The 17,173-nt window shown below is 37.2% G+C and overlaps 1 protein-coding gene and 1 long non-coding RNA gene across 4 annotated transcripts in view; one reads left to right on the top strand and one right to left on the bottom strand.

Annotated features, from left to right (window-relative positions):
* LOC105681259 overlaps window positions 1-12,360 on the bottom strand; it is a 19,059-nt gene extending 6,699 nt beyond the window's left edge. The window contains exons 1-2 of the long non-coding RNA XR_001102543.3: window positions 12,349-12,360; window positions 9,382-9,388 (exon numbers count right to left, since the gene is read on the bottom strand). This is a non-coding gene — a long non-coding RNA (uncharacterized LOC105681259). The remainder of the gene's footprint in view (window positions 1-9,381; window positions 9,389-12,348) is intronic.
* The window catches only part of LOC100743563 (SET domain-containing protein SmydA-8-like), a 57,973-nt gene that overhangs the window by 13,119 nt on the left and 27,681 nt on the right, over window positions 1-17,173 (top strand). For all 3 annotated transcript variants that reach the window (XM_003492364.4, XM_024370259.2, XM_012390058.3), the window contains one exon: window positions 8,119-8,275. In XM_003492364.4, coding sequence (XP_003492412.2) covers window positions 8,119-8,275 — 157 coding nt within the window. The remainder of the gene's footprint in view (window positions 1-8,118; window positions 8,276-17,173) is intronic.

The following is a 17,173-nucleotide window of genomic DNA, read 5'->3' as shown; positions in this document are numbered from 1 at the left end:
ATTGAACCTAGGATCATTGTCATTAGTCTCTCGAGTATCTAATTACCACGGTTACTTGTCCGGTTCTATGGTAATCGTATTTGCACTAGCCAATGTCTTCTCTATTGCATAACGACGACGTGTAATCCAAACGAAGATTCGCTTTACGCCCCTAACCCTAATTTTAATGTACACCCGACATATATATATATATTCTATAAAGTATAGTAATATAGAGGGTGTTCGGCTACAGGTGTAAAAGAATTTAAGGGGTGATTTTTGAAGAACAGTAAAGATGGAAATCAAGAATAAAGAAATTGCGTTTTCGGTTTTGTTTTTTAGTTATTGTCAGTTAAAATTACCTAAAATGCCCCTATACGCATGCAAACCTCCTCACATGGACGAGAATAGGTCAGCTGCCTGGTCAGCCATCAGGCTGCACAGCGATTCTCAAATCAACGATATGTGTGCAACAGCTTACCCGGTACAAGTCGTAGAGAGGAAGATCATGACATTCGAAGACGTAAACTATCCCGCGCAACATTTTATGAGAAAAATCGTAGATTAAAAGTATTATACCAGTCTACTAATTAAAATCCATAACAACATAAAACTCATGAAATTTTCAAGTAGAAAAGATTAATTTCTTCTCTAATCCTTTGTGTTTATAAATAATTTGTAGCGGCATGGGCCACGGAACTTTCCAACGGCTCTGGATACAAAGCGCGACGCCGTTGTCACGTAATTTTTAGGGTTGATTGGTGGAAATAAAATATAGTTGAGTCGTAACACAACAATTAACTTTGTCTTAATCAACCTTTATTGTGAATTCACCAATCACAATGTAACACGCACTGAATTAGCATAAATCACAATTCACTCCAACTACGTTATGTAAGACTTAGTTATAACAATACATTAAGTACGCGACTTATAAGGGTAGAGACCGATATAGATATGTTGACTATTCTAAGGATACAGAATAATTGAAGTTTTACTGACGATACTGTGTCTGAGGAAAGCTAGGGGTGGGTGTGTCTAAGGACACGGGACTATCGGATTTGTTGATGACAATTTTGGTTAAGGAAGTGAGGGCAGTAGACACCGTCTCCGATTGGATAATGGGACGGTTGGTGGACCAGGAAGGGTTTTAGCCGCCCTCGCGAGAAAGTTGCCAACGGAACATACCAAATGTGGAGAAAACAAACTTTCTAAGCTAACACGTGGTAGACAATAAACGCAAAGAGAGATTTAAGACAGGAAATACTCGCTTGGTCCGAAGGACCTTAACTATAAAAATGTCAAGGCCCCTGGTGGGCACTTAAGACTATTGAGGGTGCGCGCCAAGGATATGCAGACATCTGGATGCCATCCTGTCCGTGGTGTGTGGCCTGGTCTCTGATATGAACTGACGTTACACCGTCAAAGCGCAACACCGATATGCCCAATGTACCATCGATATCTTCACGCTCTTTCCGCCGAATTCTCGAAAGAGCATACACGTGTCAGCCGCGGCGGCACAGCTAATGGATGCACGTTAGTGGGGGATATCGATGGGCAACGAAGGGAAGAATCCGTTCGATCCAGAACAAAAGGGCAGTCAGTCTGTCTTACGCCGTTAAATGTATAACTCCTCAGTACCATTGCATAGCAACGCGTCGAATGATCTCATGCTGTCTATTGTTACTTGATAATTGTTACCAGTTATTTGTTGATCGTATCTGTTAATTGTTATTTGTTGACTCTGACTGTTAATTCGTTCTTAATAAGCAATTGTTCGTTAAAACATCTGAGTATTTCTTACGCACCTATCGCGACACACCACCTCAAATTAATAAATAGTAACACATATAAACAATGTTTATTGTTGTTGTTACATGTTACACAGAAAAACCACACACGCGCCACAAGTGTTCAGGCTGTACATAGAAAAATTGTAACGAAAATAGCAATCGTTTTATGTTACAGTACGTGTTCAATATATGCTCCATTTTCTTGGAAACAAAATACACAATAAGCACGGTACATACAACACGCACTGTATACAATACATACTCATCACACACCCAAATCACTCGCGTTGGAACTAATAAAAGAGATTCAAAAAATAAAAAGAATAAAAAAATAAAGGAAATAAAAATATTCAAAAAATTAAAAGTGAAGAAGCCCGAAAAAATCTACAGCGGAATAACTTAAACCTATATTGAATCTACAATTAACTCCAGCTTTATGTTTATACAATTCTCCTGACTACAACATGTTACATAACAAGGTAGCAGTGGAGAGTTCGTTCAGAAAAAAGTTTACGATATTCTTTACCAACGCTTTCATTTTCTTTGTATAGTTTTCTCGAAATTAACCAGGGCCAGGCACGATAGCTGAGGTGCTTCTTTCAAAAGTATTGTTGGATATACCTACTTACCAGAAACTTAAAAGAGTTATTCGATACTATAAGTATAATTTTTTATTTTGCTGCACATTAATTTGCGTTGAGGTTTTTATATATGTCGGAGATGAAAGGACACCGGAGCCTTTCTTCGGAATTCTTCGGAAAACCCCCAATATTTTAGCCTCTATAACTTAACTCGATTATAATTGTTCGAGATTTGTGATAATGAGCTTGGGCTCGAGGTGACAACAAGTCGCTGAACGTAGTCGTGGTTACGGGATGAACGTTTTTACGTAACATAGGGATGGAGTAATTCTATAGCTCTCCTTAAAAGAAATAGCTGTAGCGGCACGCCACAGTAAACATTCCAACGTTTTCTGTCCTGTGGCTCGCCACACGCAGACCCTATTCTTCGAGCAAGATGATTACTAGATGTCAATGCATCTTCACAGTACATGTTTGGCTAGCTTGAGGAGCCGCTGTAAATCTTAGGATTTAATTAACTAAAGTCCTTCAAACAAACAAACAGTCTTTGTCCCAACTACGGGAAAATAGGGGAAATCTATTTTTCTCACGAACGACGCTTCCCGCTAGCAACTTTCCCTCAAGGGCGGCTAGCATCCATCTCTAACCACCAACATGGAAATTGACCAATCAACAGCAACGTCAATTTCCCTCACTTTCCGAACGAAGACGTCTCTCCACGAATCCGATGATCTCGTGCTCTTAGACACGCCCCATCATAGTTTTCCTCGACAGCGTCACCGTGACGGAAAGTCACTCTTGCTGGTGTACGAGCCCTTGGGCGAGTTAACTACGCCTTGTTATCTGTAATTACTCCACGCTTGGTGTCAATTCCAACTTAGACTTTGACGAAGAAATAAGCCTACTAACCCGTTGACCGCGGATTCGTTATCGAGTCTTAGACCAATGTCACAAGTGCCTAACCATCGTGATTCCAGCCAACTCTGTAATATCTTTATTTGTGTCAATAAACGTCACTTCAGTGGTGTAAGAAGATGGATAGCTCCAGTGAAGATTCGTTACATAGCCCAAACCCTTACTATGATAGCGACCCGGACCCGTGTTACGGTCATGATTCGACGTATATATATCGGAATAGAGGGAGCAAACGTGTGAATTAATGTATTATAGAAATGCTTTATTCAGAAATGTTAGAAATTAGAATTTCCAATGGTTTCTATTCGATATGATAATGTATTGATAGATGGATTTATTACAGTGGATTAAACCGCAAACGATGATTACTTAACGTGCACTTAATGCAGTAGTATGATATGGCAACTCTCGATTAACGACTCTTGACTCTGGACTTTCCGGTGAACTGAACATCAATGGCTGCGGTGCTAAAATATATTGATGGCCGTTAGACCTATTGAAGTTTTCCGACCTTTTCGACTTGTCGGCATTTGCGCTTTATCATCGACATTATCCGTATGTCGGCGATCTTTCCGCGGCACTATAATAGAAACCAGAAAAGCCGCTGTAAAGAGGATCGTTGTGCTAAAACTAAACACTAGAGAAGATATAGAGTTTTCCTAGAAGTGAAATTCAGTTCAACAATTTGTATTATTACACATTACTCCATAAAACGACCTTTTTATTCTTGATTTTCATCTTATTTTAGCTTTAATAATCACCCCCTAAATTTTTTTACATCTGTAGTCGAACACCCTGTATATAACTCGTTGTTCAGAAGAAGGCACTTGGAAAGAATGTAGCTTTCATTTTTGTTGTTTTGGATAGCCCCAATCACAAAAATAGATATGCGTGTCGGTTAAAAACTTTGCATCTACAAGTAAGACCATACGACATCGTGTGATGGTGAGCGAAGTAGCAGAGTAATGCTCTTGCTACTCTGCAGTCTCAAATATCATTTTCTGAGCAACAAATAGTACGGCATATTCCAGTCTTTTGTGCAAAACGGTGTTGGCATATGCTATGACTAAAAATAAGGGGAAAAATGTTGTGCTAATGCATTTCTAAAAAATTAGAACACAAAGGCGAAACAACCGACTAATTTTTCGTTCGATAAAAGATACAGATTGAGGATATTTATATCAGTTTTATTTGTTCCAGTGGAAATGCAAAAAAAGTAAACTCGTTATATTACAAACTTCTCATTGATTTCTTTATATTGATTCCTGGCGTGCATTAAATCTTGTTACATGAATTTTTTCGTTTACAATTGCCTGCAATTAAAAATCTGGTTGAACCAAAGAATTACTCGACGTTGTTGAGGTGCGACATTGTTGGTACTCGTTGCCTATTATATTTAAACGAAAATTTCGCTAATTTCGTATCATCATTACGACTTTTTAATAAAAAGTTTATAAGCCTATGTTTATATGGTTCTTTTATTCTTAATTATAGAATACGCTGGCAATGTTTTTCGATGAGTGACTAGAATACTCTATATTACACGTGTGCATATGTGTGTTGAACATTTCGGCTCTGCTTAACAAATGATGTTATTGAACGTTTTGTCTGTCATTCGGGCAAATGTGTACGCTGAGGCAAAACGGCTGACGTCTACATAAACATTTTGTAGTGTAAAGTTAAATTGTTTATCATTTATCCAGTATTTCTATATATTAACCTTTTTTACCGTTTTGATATTTACAAATAATTTGATATCACATATTTATATGTCGGGTTGGCGTTGTGGGTAGGGTTGTGGCTGTTTGATGAATCTTCATTAAAATTAGCCATCGTTGTGGTATAACAAAGATACAGTTTATTAACACAAGTATGGATACTACAGACTTGACAATTAACGACGGCGACTGGGCACTCGCGACTCTAATGACAATAACCTCGGGTTCGATATCCGCGGTCAACGGGATAACGAATTTATTGTTTCGTCAAAGTCTAAGTTGGACTCTATGTTAGAGCGTGAGAAATTCACTGATCAAAACGCTGTGTAATTAGTTGCTGAGAGTGCGCGAGAGAGTGTGTCTCTCCGTCACGGTGATGTTGCAGAGGAAAACTATAATGGGGTGTGTCTAAGGGCATGAGATCACCAGATTCGTGGAGAGAGGCCTTCGTTCGGAAAGCGTTAGAAATTGATGTTGCTGTTAATTGGTCAATTTCCATGTTGGTGGTTAGAGAAGGATGCTAGCCGCCCTTGAGGGAAAGTTGCTAGCGGAAAGCGTCGTTCGTGAGAAAAAAATAAAGTTCCTCTATCTTCCCGTAGTTGGAACAAAGACTGTTTGTCTGTTTGAAGGACTTAAGATTTATAACGGGTCCTTGGGCTAGCTGAACATGTACCGTGGAGATGCGTTAACATATGATGATCGTCTTGCCCGAAGAATAGGGTCTGCGTGTGGCGAGCCACGGGACAGAAACCGTTGGAATGTTTAATGCCGAGTGCTGCTACAAGTATTTCTTTTAAGGAAAGCTATACTATTACCCTATATCTTTGTTAGACAAAACGTTTATCCCCCTGACCGCAGGTACGTTCGGCGACTGGTTGTCGCCTCGAACCCAAGCTCACTATTACAAATATTGAACAAATGCAATCGGATTGACTAAAGAATCTAGATTATAATTTTAAGGGTTTTTCCCAAAGTTCCAAAGGGTAGGCTCTGGTGTCCTTTCATCTCCGACATATAAATGACCTGTATATATACATATAGAAGCATCATTATGACTAAGAACATGCAAAGCAATTTTTAAAGAAGTAATAGGCTCTTTTAACTGTTTCTTAACTGTACACACAGGGTAGTTTTCACGAAAGTCGGTGACGAGAATCGACAAAAAGACGTTGAGAATACCAAATAAATTTTATAGAAATTAGTCACAGTACTATTACAAAATAGATTTCAATTAGAAACTGTTGATTACATATACGAGTAGTGAAGTCCATGTTGATTGAAAATATTACAATGTCGATTGAAGAAACTTACAGCAAAATAATTTTCCAATATTTATGTAAATATCCATGCTTATCTCTTCCTCTCTTTCTAAGTAAGACAATAAGTAATTTAAAATATTAGCTTTTGTTACAGCCATTCTTCAAAACATAAACGAATCATCAACTATGTGGACATCTTTATATGTTACGATAGAAATTTGCTAATAATTGGATTGAGTGTTTTTATGCAAATTCATCTTCTTGAGAATATAGGTAGGAAGGAATCTCGGTAGAAAATTCTTTTATCACATTATACGCACTTTGTGTAATTTTACACTTTAAAATTTCCTATGAATACGTAATATGGACATCTACTGACAATATTTAATATACGGAATGAAGGTAACCGGAACCACTTCGATCACTGTGTATGTCATGATTTTCGTGACAAATTTTTCAAATATAAGTTCAAATATAAGTTCAAATATAAGTGGTTTCAAGATGCGCAGGAGGTCAACAAGTTTTGATTTTTGTCAACTGCTTGAATTCAAGTTACTATTTTTAGAGTTATTGCGGTGGCTTCAGTTATGCCACTTATAAATGGTTTTTAATATTAATAGGTTAATTCTTTTTTATATAGAATTATGAGTTGGATAGACTAACATAATAAAAAGTATATGATTTCATTTAAGAAGACAGATCTGGCCTTCATATGTATTTTACGCATTCTCCTACAAAGACACTAATCGCGTCAAATTCTGTCCTCCTTGAAACCATTTGTTGAAGTGGTTACCACTTCTAAGAAAACTCTACATCTGGTCTTTTTTAGTTTTCTCAAGCACTGAAGCCATCGACAGCGTGTAGACAAAAGACTGTGACGAAGTCAGGCCATAAACAGTAGACAGGCGACGTTGGCTTCGGGGTTTTTCAGTTATTAGGTAACACAGCTAGCGTGCGGATCTGGACCAGCTCAAATTGTATTTTTACTTATTACACTTCTATTTAAATATATTTTCTACCTTACAATTTATCCACGTGTTTTCTCTGTTTACACACCGAATAACCTCAATACCATTCAACTTTTATCTGAAATACTTTTCACTGAAATAGTGAAGATGCAGTGATCGAAGTGGTTCCAGCTGTATGCTCTATTCGTGTATATATATATATGTAATATCGTGATATAATATATTTACAAGGAATGGATGATACAGATGTTAATCGGACAGAAAAAGACGATTGTTGTTTAACCTGAACTATTCACACCAAACGTACAGAAAACAGCACAACTAAATAATTGGATAGCGACTCGACTTTCACAAAATGCAATCAACAGTCTCTCGGCAACGCCACTCGCAAACTCTGTTTCTCGACTGACTCTCTGGCCGTTGTAGCATTCTATTGTCTTTTGCTAGGCCCACCGCACACGTGTTCTGCAGACACTCGTAGCCAGGGTCACGTAGGTCTTTTCTACGAAACTATGCACTTGAAAAGACCGATGACACATTGATGGACCCGACGGCGCCTCGGCTCTCGCGACATTGTTCATGGTTCGCCCGATATCTCTTAGGCTTTTCGTCCACGATACTACATATACATACATTTATGCTAAAGAACTGTTTCTTGTGTGTACTTGTACCTTCCATGGATGAAAATAAATCAACGGTGTAAAGAATAAAAGCGCTTGCGATGGTAGAATTGAAAATATTTGTGCGAAATTAATAAATTCTGTGTCTTTTTCTGTAAGCAATTCAGCTATAGAGTATAAGGCGATGTGACCAATTCGTCAAAAATCGCGTCGAATAAATTGTCTGTTCTTAGCCTAAATGTTGTAGATAAATGCAACTGTATGAATTTGTATGAAATATTTTAGGAGACCACATTTCTATATGTTATACGGATCCATTGTGGGGTACTGCAAACAGAAGACACCATCTTCTTAAAACAAAATTTTTTGAATGTACTTGTGATCGATGCAAGGATCCCACAGAATTTGGAACAATGTTTAACGCTTTAAGGTGCAATCGAATGTAAGTTAAATTAAAAATCAAGTCTTATAGAAATTATTATGAACACGAAGAATGGATTACTATAAATAAAAATATTTTCCCACTTTACAATATTGTACAGAACTGATGCAAGTACAGTAGAGTCTTCTTTATGAGAATTTATAAGCAGCCATACTGTTCGGATAATGGAATTTTCTCATAATACAACAATCACTATTCTTGTGTGAAATTTCATTTATTTCAAATACAAATTAAGTTTAATCGATAGCTTCTCTAAATATTGAATATCCATAACTTTTTGGCTGCTAAGACACGTAATTCTTTCAACGTAAGTAATTACATAGCAGCGGGAGACTTCAATGCAAAGCACACGCTATAGGGTTCAAGAATTAACACGCCCCGAGGTAGAACACTAGAAAAATTTATTAGAACTAATAATCTCAACATATCATCCACAGGAAGACCAACACACTGGCAGACAGATCTAAACAAAATTGCTGACTTGCTTAATTTTGCAGGTATAAAAGGAGCAAACACAAACAAATTAAAAGTAACACCCAGTCTGGAGCTTAGCTTCCATCATACACCGATAATAATAGAATATACAAGCAAACCAATATTTAATAACAAATCAGAGTCACTTTGCAATAAGAGTACCAAATGGCAAACATTTAAAGAACTAATCAAGAGCGAAATCTACTGCAATATTCCATTAAAAACACCCAAACGCATCGAACAGGCAGTAACAACATTGACAGAAATCATGCAAGAAGCAGCATGGCTAACTATTATTTATAAACCAAACAAAACCAAATATCCTTGACAAAATCAGAGAAAAAAGGAAAGCGAAAGCAAAATAGCAAAAACATAGAACACGTGAAAACAAAAAACATCCAAACAAACTCGCAAAGAAAGTAAAAAGTAAAATAAAAGATCATAATAGTAACGAATTCTCAAAATTCATAGAAACACTTTCTGTGCACGCGAATGCCAACTACTCTCTATGAAAAGCGACGAATAAAATAAGGAAGCCAATAAAACTAATCCCAGCAATCAGAAAAGCAGACAACACATAGGCCAGAAGCAACGAAGAGCAAGCTGCAGAATTCTTCAACCACCTTTGTAACACATTTACTCCATATAATACTAACAACAGTAAAACCAAATGTCATTGAGACGAAGACATATTTAATACAACAGCACAACAAGTTAGAATCATAATCGAGAAAACAAAATACAATAAAACACCAGGAATCGACCTAATCAATGGTAAAATTTTTAAAAACCTTCCTTCAAAAGCAATACGTTTAATCACAATAATATTCAATGCAATTTTAAGAATTCTAGAAGCTAGCACAGATCATAATGTTAGCTAAGCCAGGCAAAGACACACACCAAACTGCATTTTACAGACCAATATCGCTACTTCCTGTGCTTTCCAAAATACTAGAGAAAATAATATGCGATCGCCTAAAACCAACAATAGAGAAAAAAAATTAGTACCAGATTACCAATTTGGATTCAGTAACAAACACTCCACTATAGAGCAAATGCACAGGCTCGTCAACGAAATTTTACTAGCAATAGAAAAGAAACAATGCTGTACATCCCTCTTCATGTACATTGAGAAAGCATTTGACAAAGTGGACCATGAAAGCCTCTTACAAACAATCAAAAAACACTTCCCGGAATAAATCCATTACTTACTCAAATCATACCCAACCTAATCCCAACCTTTATAGTAAAAATAAAGGATGTATATTCTGAAGTAAAAACATGAAGGCAGGGGTACCGCAAGGAAGTGTCTTAGGCCCAACATTATATACACTATACACGGCCAACATACCAACAACTACTAATAGCAAAATACTGACATTCGCGGACGACACAGTTGTACTAGTCAGGCACACTAACCCAGAAACAGCAGTCAAATTACTACAAGAACACATCACAAAAATAGAAAAGTGGCTACAAGATAAACAAATAAAAGCAAACCCCAGTAAATGCCACCATATTAGATTTACACTAAGAAAACGGAAAACACCAAATATCCAATTGAATGGCACGCACATAACACAAAAAAGGCAAATTAACACGTTGACACTGGCGCCGATATTCAGGGTTTTTTCTGTAAGGCAGCGCCCGAATGCACCGTCTGCTTCGTGGGGAGACGCAGCGTTAGATTAAACTGTTCAACACGATTGCAATTTTTTAACTTTGACCTCAATTTATAGCAAAATTACAAGAACTATACGATTCCTGTTAGGTTCAATGAATTCCGTGGGCTTCAACTAATACATTGATATACAATAGTTTGGCAATATCAATTTGCAGATATTTGTAAATATTAAGTAAAGCTGGCGGGGCCAGCTTTGACCCTAATTTTGAAGTACTGTTTTCAATTTTTCTCACGAAGTAGAGGTCTCACGCGAATTCCGACCATCGCAATGTATACTAAACTGCAAATAAACCAACTAAACACAAGATTACTCTGCATCGTTAGTCTACCTCCACCTTGAGCGGTAATATCGTTCAAGGACCGCGACCTCAAGATAACAGTTTGCACCGGGCTCATCGCCGTCTAGTTGATAAATCGCAACAAGTTCTGTACCAAATTCTTACAATTAACAGTCACTCAATTGAATTAAGGAAAGAATACATTGTATACGAACACCAATTCAATATGTACATACCTGAAATGGAAAAAGATATTTATTACTGAGAAGTACTATGTTGGGATAGCAGAACGTTCGAATAATACTGTATTCGGATAATGGATGTTCAGATAAAGAAGGCTCTACTGTAATAGAATTTAGGAAAGAAAGCACAATTTCGTAATTGTCCCTGTATTCGCGGAGATATAGAGGATGTTTCAAACTATTACATTATATTTCGAATATAAATCTTTCAACATTTAGCCAACCAGCGCGCGTCACAGCGTGCTATACGTTTCCATTGCGCATTTTTCCAAGTATCGAGGACCAATTTTCAGTACTTAAAAAACAAAAAAGTCTAAAAATTCTCTAAGTAGTTAATTATATTTTGTGGTAATGATTTTATTTAACGATTTCAATGTTTATACAAAACATTGTGTTTAAAAGTATAAAAAAATATAGGTAATATTAAAAACGTTCAAGACGACTAAAGATAAATAACACAACTTGAACATGAAATTAAAAATTCATGATGCATTTCAATATTTTTTTACAGTGTCGTACCGTTCGATTATAACTTTATTTAGTCGTAACGGACTAAAAAAAAATAAAATAAAATAAAACGCGTTGCTAAAGTCAAAAAGGGAGATCTCCCTATTCGGTTGCCTAAGTGTTGAAAAGCTTATATCATATAATTTCATGGTTACGGAAAATGCTTACAGAATTATTTATCTCGATGTTTAACTTGTGATGCATATATCAGTACTTTATCCTTATTTGACGTAAGAACAAATGTTTGTATTTGTGAGATGTATCCGATGTATGTCAGATATATTCGGAAAATATTTTACATCACACACTTCTTGACCGACGTCTGTGTTTTGCTATTTCAATTTGTTATATCCCAGTTAATATTTTTATTACTATGATATCTTATTCTATCTGCCAACAGAACAAATATCACTAACAAACGAGGAAGATCGCTTCGATATAACTAATCAAAATTCAACATATGAGTCAAGAGAATGCGAAGATTAGAGATTTGGGTCAGATCATTGTTTCCCTTTTAAGAGGAGTCAAAACAAAATAAACAGTTCAATTTTATTCTTCAATACGTAGTATATAATATCAATAAATTGCTATTCGTCAGTAAACAAATATTTTAAATTAAATTTCATTGGTAATAAGCAAAGAATCTATTATATTGATTTATTATATTTCTGTAAACAGAAACTTTAAAAGTGCATTTTTCTATCACTGAATTTAAATCTTTTAAGTGGCGCTGTACATATAATCTTTTCGTTCATTCATTCTCTTTATGCATTGAAATTGCATAAAAAGTCGAATTCACAATACACAGTAGCGTTCAAAAGGGAGATAAAGTCAACTCTGATAGACTTACGACGGGATCTCTAAGAGAACCTCAGTTCAGAAGAAAACTTTGAACGAAAAACGATGCAATTCTTGTTATAATCGATAAAGGTAAAGATTTTACTGAGCTTCACAATGAGCTATCACCTTAAAGATTGGTGAAAATACTGGAAAATATAGAAAAAGGATAGGAACACTTCTCATCGAGATGAAGAAGAATAACTGCCTTGAATGAGGATATAAAAAAAGTACTGGGCGAAGACACTGTGGTTAAAGCAATGAATCAGACGATTACATTTCAGTGTAGAGATCTTGATTCTATCATTGAGAAAGGAGAAATAGTCAATAATACCACGGTCGCTCTACGTACCGACAAAGAGGAAGACGTTGAATTGGGGGCCTTAACCCTTAGAGTGCTATGGACGCATATATGCGTTTAGCGAAAGCTATCGGTGTGAACCAAGAACGCATATATGCGTTAGTCAATATTTCCGTACACCTATGCAGAAGTAATACTATTACGTTTGTGTGAGATAAATATTTTATATCAAAAATCTACTGCTTCGAAACAAAAATTTAGTGAATTTCATTTAGTGTTGATAAGACACATTTTACGAAAATATTTCCAACGTAGGAACATGGTAGGAGGAGGAAAGAGAAAGTCTGAGGATTTACCATTTTGTTTAATTGATAGACATTTTCCATCAAAATGCCCTAATCGTGCTGGCACAACACAATTATCAAGAAGAAAATGTGTTGTTTGTTTGAAAAATAAGAGAAGGAGCGACACGCGATACAAATGCAGAAAATGCGATGTCGGATTATGTATCGATAATTGTATTAAATTTTTCACACACAACTGAATTATTAACTTGTATTATATTTACTAAATTTAGTTTTCTAGTTTATTGTTTTCTAGTTTATTACCCAAATTCTAGTTTATTGTAAATTTCAATGTTTATAATAAATAATTAATACTACAAAATAACGCTCTCGAATCATTTAATCTCGTGCAAAAGAATGACTATAACTTATTACGATTTGCTCTTTGAATAGTTAATCAACAGAGTTCAGTCTAGCGGAAAAGTACTCCGTCTACAGCGATCGTCAGCGCTGGCCGAGCGCCGTCCGTACGGACCGCATAGGCCTCGAGTATTCAGCACTCTAAGGGTTAAGAAGAAGCTTCAATGGTACGCGAACTGTTCTGGTCGAGATTTCAGGCGAATTTAGGGATAAAATAAAAGAAGGTAAAAGGATTGAAATGGGCCTTATAAATTTTCCTCTTCAGATTGTACCGCCAGTCGTTTGATGCTCCTGTTGCTACGGATTTGATCGTACGAGCGCTGAATTTAAATTTAATTAAATATTAAATGGAAAAGAGTTACGTGGAAGAAGTAGCGCCGAGGGATACATCAGAAAAACTGCCCACGCCTCAAAGGTGCGTTATATGTAAAAAGAGAAACATGGATGAAGGTAAAATAAATCATGTAACGGCCTCTCTGCCTTGTCTTATTTATAGGGAATTAATTAATCAGACAACATCGTTGATGATACAAAAATAAAATTTTTGTAAGTAAACTGTAATAGATACAAGTTAGCCCACAAGTTGCTGTATAAGACAGCAATTGAGCTTTCCATAAAACCGCATTCCATAAGTAATGGCTGGCACACTGACTAAGACGACAATATGGCAATTTAGGCAACAAGACATAATAATGTTTACTATGGTGCGGGCTCTGCCAAAAGTAACAATGGGTTTGTCTTCGAAATTTCGGATAACGCTAGATTTTTTAGTTGTTACACTTCACCGAACATTTGATTGTGGCAGTATTTCAATTATATTTGTACATATCGGAGGTCGACATTATCGAAGCTAGAAGATCCGATTTTCGATTAATTGTTTCGAAGGATTTTAATTCGAAATATGGTTATAATCTGAATAATCTCGACAGCGAGGCTCTACTTGTTCTTTACGACAATACGATCTCAGAGTGGAGCACCTATGAAGAACAAAAGTTGGATCATTTTGTTAGATACAACATAGCAATACAGGATTTATGTGACATTAATCTCAAAAGAGTAAACTGGGCGAATTATTGGTGAAGTGACGAAATTGCTACCTTTAGAAAAGAAACGAATAGCGTGAGACGTTGGGTTCATAGGACTCGAAAAGAAAAGAATCCAGGATGTGACTGCTTTGGAACCTATATTTAAGGGCAAAAGGAATGAATTACGCATAGATATCTTGAAAAGTAAACAAGATTTCCAGAAATAGTTCTACTGTTTAATTGACAACGCCTTATAGGTCGGTTATCGCAAAAGTGATTTTACTAAGATAGGTTGGGCGCTTCTTCGTTGCGTATCGAGGCGTAACGGATACATGATGGAACACTGCGGCAATTCCTGTTGATCAATTCGTGATAGTCGCCTTAGACAGCAGCTATTTTGCTATTTAGCCCGAAGTCAGAAAAATTGTGAAACTTCTGATTGATAACAGGCCATAGGACTTTTGCGTTCTATATAACAATACTTTTACTTATGGAAAGATTCCCCCAAAATAGAAAGAGGTTTGCCTAGTTCTTATTAAGAAATAGAGGAGGGAGAGTCTTTTCCTCCCCATCCGATTGCCGACCATTAGAGAACTTTTTAAGCATTACGTAGATATGGGAATGTGTAATTGAAACCAAATTGTCTCGTTTTGGGGCCTCATAGTCTTGCAAACTTTCAGATCGGTATTAGAAAAAGGAGAGGATCCATCGACGATCTTCACAAAGTGGCTAAGCTTGTGATTTATTTAAGGATTTAAGGGTTAAGGGTACGAGAAGCTGATAATAGGAATTTCTCACAAGTAATCAAAACAGTTTCGATGAATTGTTTTCACTACATTTGAGTACAGACACATTTGGATTGATTTTAAAACAAGTATGAATAAAATTTCTGTTCATAGGGAGAGGGATGGTCCAAAAGATTCCACACTGGGACCAACTTTGTGAAACATTATCTATAATGGCGTTCTCAGATATTTCTTACTACACTGACGATTTGACCTGAGGTGTATTGTGTTGTCCGTGATAATTGTAGCTGTTGGCTGTAGATGTCGCTGCCGGGGTACTGCTGTATTTTTCTTCTTATATAAGAATTGTGGAAGAAAAATCGGAGTAGGGGCGCCAGGATTTGAACCCGGGTCCCGAACGTTCGTAACCTAAGGCGCTAACCAGTGCGTTGCCGTCGTCCGACTCTAGTTAGTGTCGAGTGATGGTATTTGTGCTGTCGAGTGCTGCCACAAACCCTTCTGACAAGAACGTTGAGAAAATAAGGAGAAAACTAAATTCGTCTTTTGCGTGCATCTTTGACTAATTCGACGAATACCAGCTGAATATAGCGAAACAAAAGCGGAGATATTCTTGCTAACTAGAAAGAGAATTCAGCTGGTCTCCGATTCTTTAGCTAGTCGTATTATAATAACCGATAATAAGGTCTAAAGTACTCGTGAGATATTTGGGAGTTTTATTTGATGTTAGAAAAAAATATGCAGATGACATTGAGCGAGGGTGAAAAGAAGGCATGAGAGTTTTCGAAAAAACTGCACCGCCTTCTTTTTAACGCCGGCGATCTGGCAACTTATGTCAGTAGATTATATTATTCGATTTGGCAATCCGTTGTTCATTACGGAGCATGGCTCCCCATGGCAGATAGCTGTGGACCTAAAGCGCAATTCTAAAAAGCTGAGGAGGGTGAAACGAATTCCGATATACAGAGTTGCTAATGCATATAGAATTTTCGCCCATGGCAACATGCGTACGAGAATTTGCCCATTAATTTAAAGATTACATAGATAAAAAAGATAAGATTTTTGAAAAAATCTCATCCAGAAGAGGAAATGTTCCTTCTATCTCCACCAGATAGTTTCGTAGTAGTGCAGCACTGCAGAAAGGGAGTGCTAAGAGTTTGAAGGTTACCTTAAAAGAGTCGGAGGATTATTGGCAAGGGAGATGCCTCATCTCCTTCCGTCTTACCTGCCAAGAAGTGGACATAAAGTGGGTGAGGTGGATTACAGTGCATCCTAGCTTGTTACAATTTTGAAGAGTTGGTATACCACCACAATATAGCGATGTTTATATAAACACAGTTAATTCCATACACATCAATTAATAAAGTGTAACCGATAATTTAAATAGAACAGCGTTTCACGAATTGATTTGATTTTAATCATAAATTAAATGTCAGATTGTTAATTTAAAGAATTCGAGTTGAGAGGAGCTATTTCAAGATGGATGAATTTGAATATTAATGGAACATTAATGGTCGAGTCCATAGAAATCACAAGTTTTAATAAGATAGATGTCTTACTGAAACACTTGAGTCTGTCGTAAGCACGTTATGTTATCCGATATGTCTTTTACTCGAACCTCCAATGCCCCCACATTACCCGGACACAGACAGGGTGTCCCGAAGCTCCTCCTTGCCGACTGAGATGTCGATCCCAGTCACCCTCATCTCCGTCGTTCTTGTTGGAGCTGCGACTCTTACCGTGGCCAGATCCAGGGCTGGGGCCAGCCGTGCTGCAAGCGCGGGTGCCATGTCTCTTTATCCCCGGGAACTTCCAGAGTCATGTCCCCAATTATCGTCTCGCTTAATACCGACTTCGGCTAGCGGGACTTTCTGTCTAGCCGTCGCCAGCATAGCGGCGCACGATGTCTTCATCCCCTTGCCCAACGTTAGAGTCACCGCAGATGATCGCGCAAGGCGAGGGAGAACCACCTTCCTATTTGCCTGCACCGGCCCTCCTTTTGGGGGAATGGCGAGAACTCCGACGCCTTGGCAGCACCTGGTCTCGCCATGCCTTTCTTCTTTTTCCTAGGCTCGACAACCTTCCATTCACCACCCTCCTAAC

The sequence above is a fragment of the Bombus impatiens genome, unplaced genomic scaffold (genome assembly GCF_000188095.3).
Source record: "Bombus impatiens unplaced genomic scaffold, BIMP_2.2 scf_0685, whole genome shotgun sequence".
Taxonomy (NCBI): Eukaryota; Metazoa; Arthropoda; class Insecta; order Hymenoptera; family Apidae; genus Bombus; species Bombus impatiens.
The sequence above is the reverse complement of the archived record's forward strand: the minus strand, read 5'-3'. Positions and strand labels throughout refer to the sequence as shown.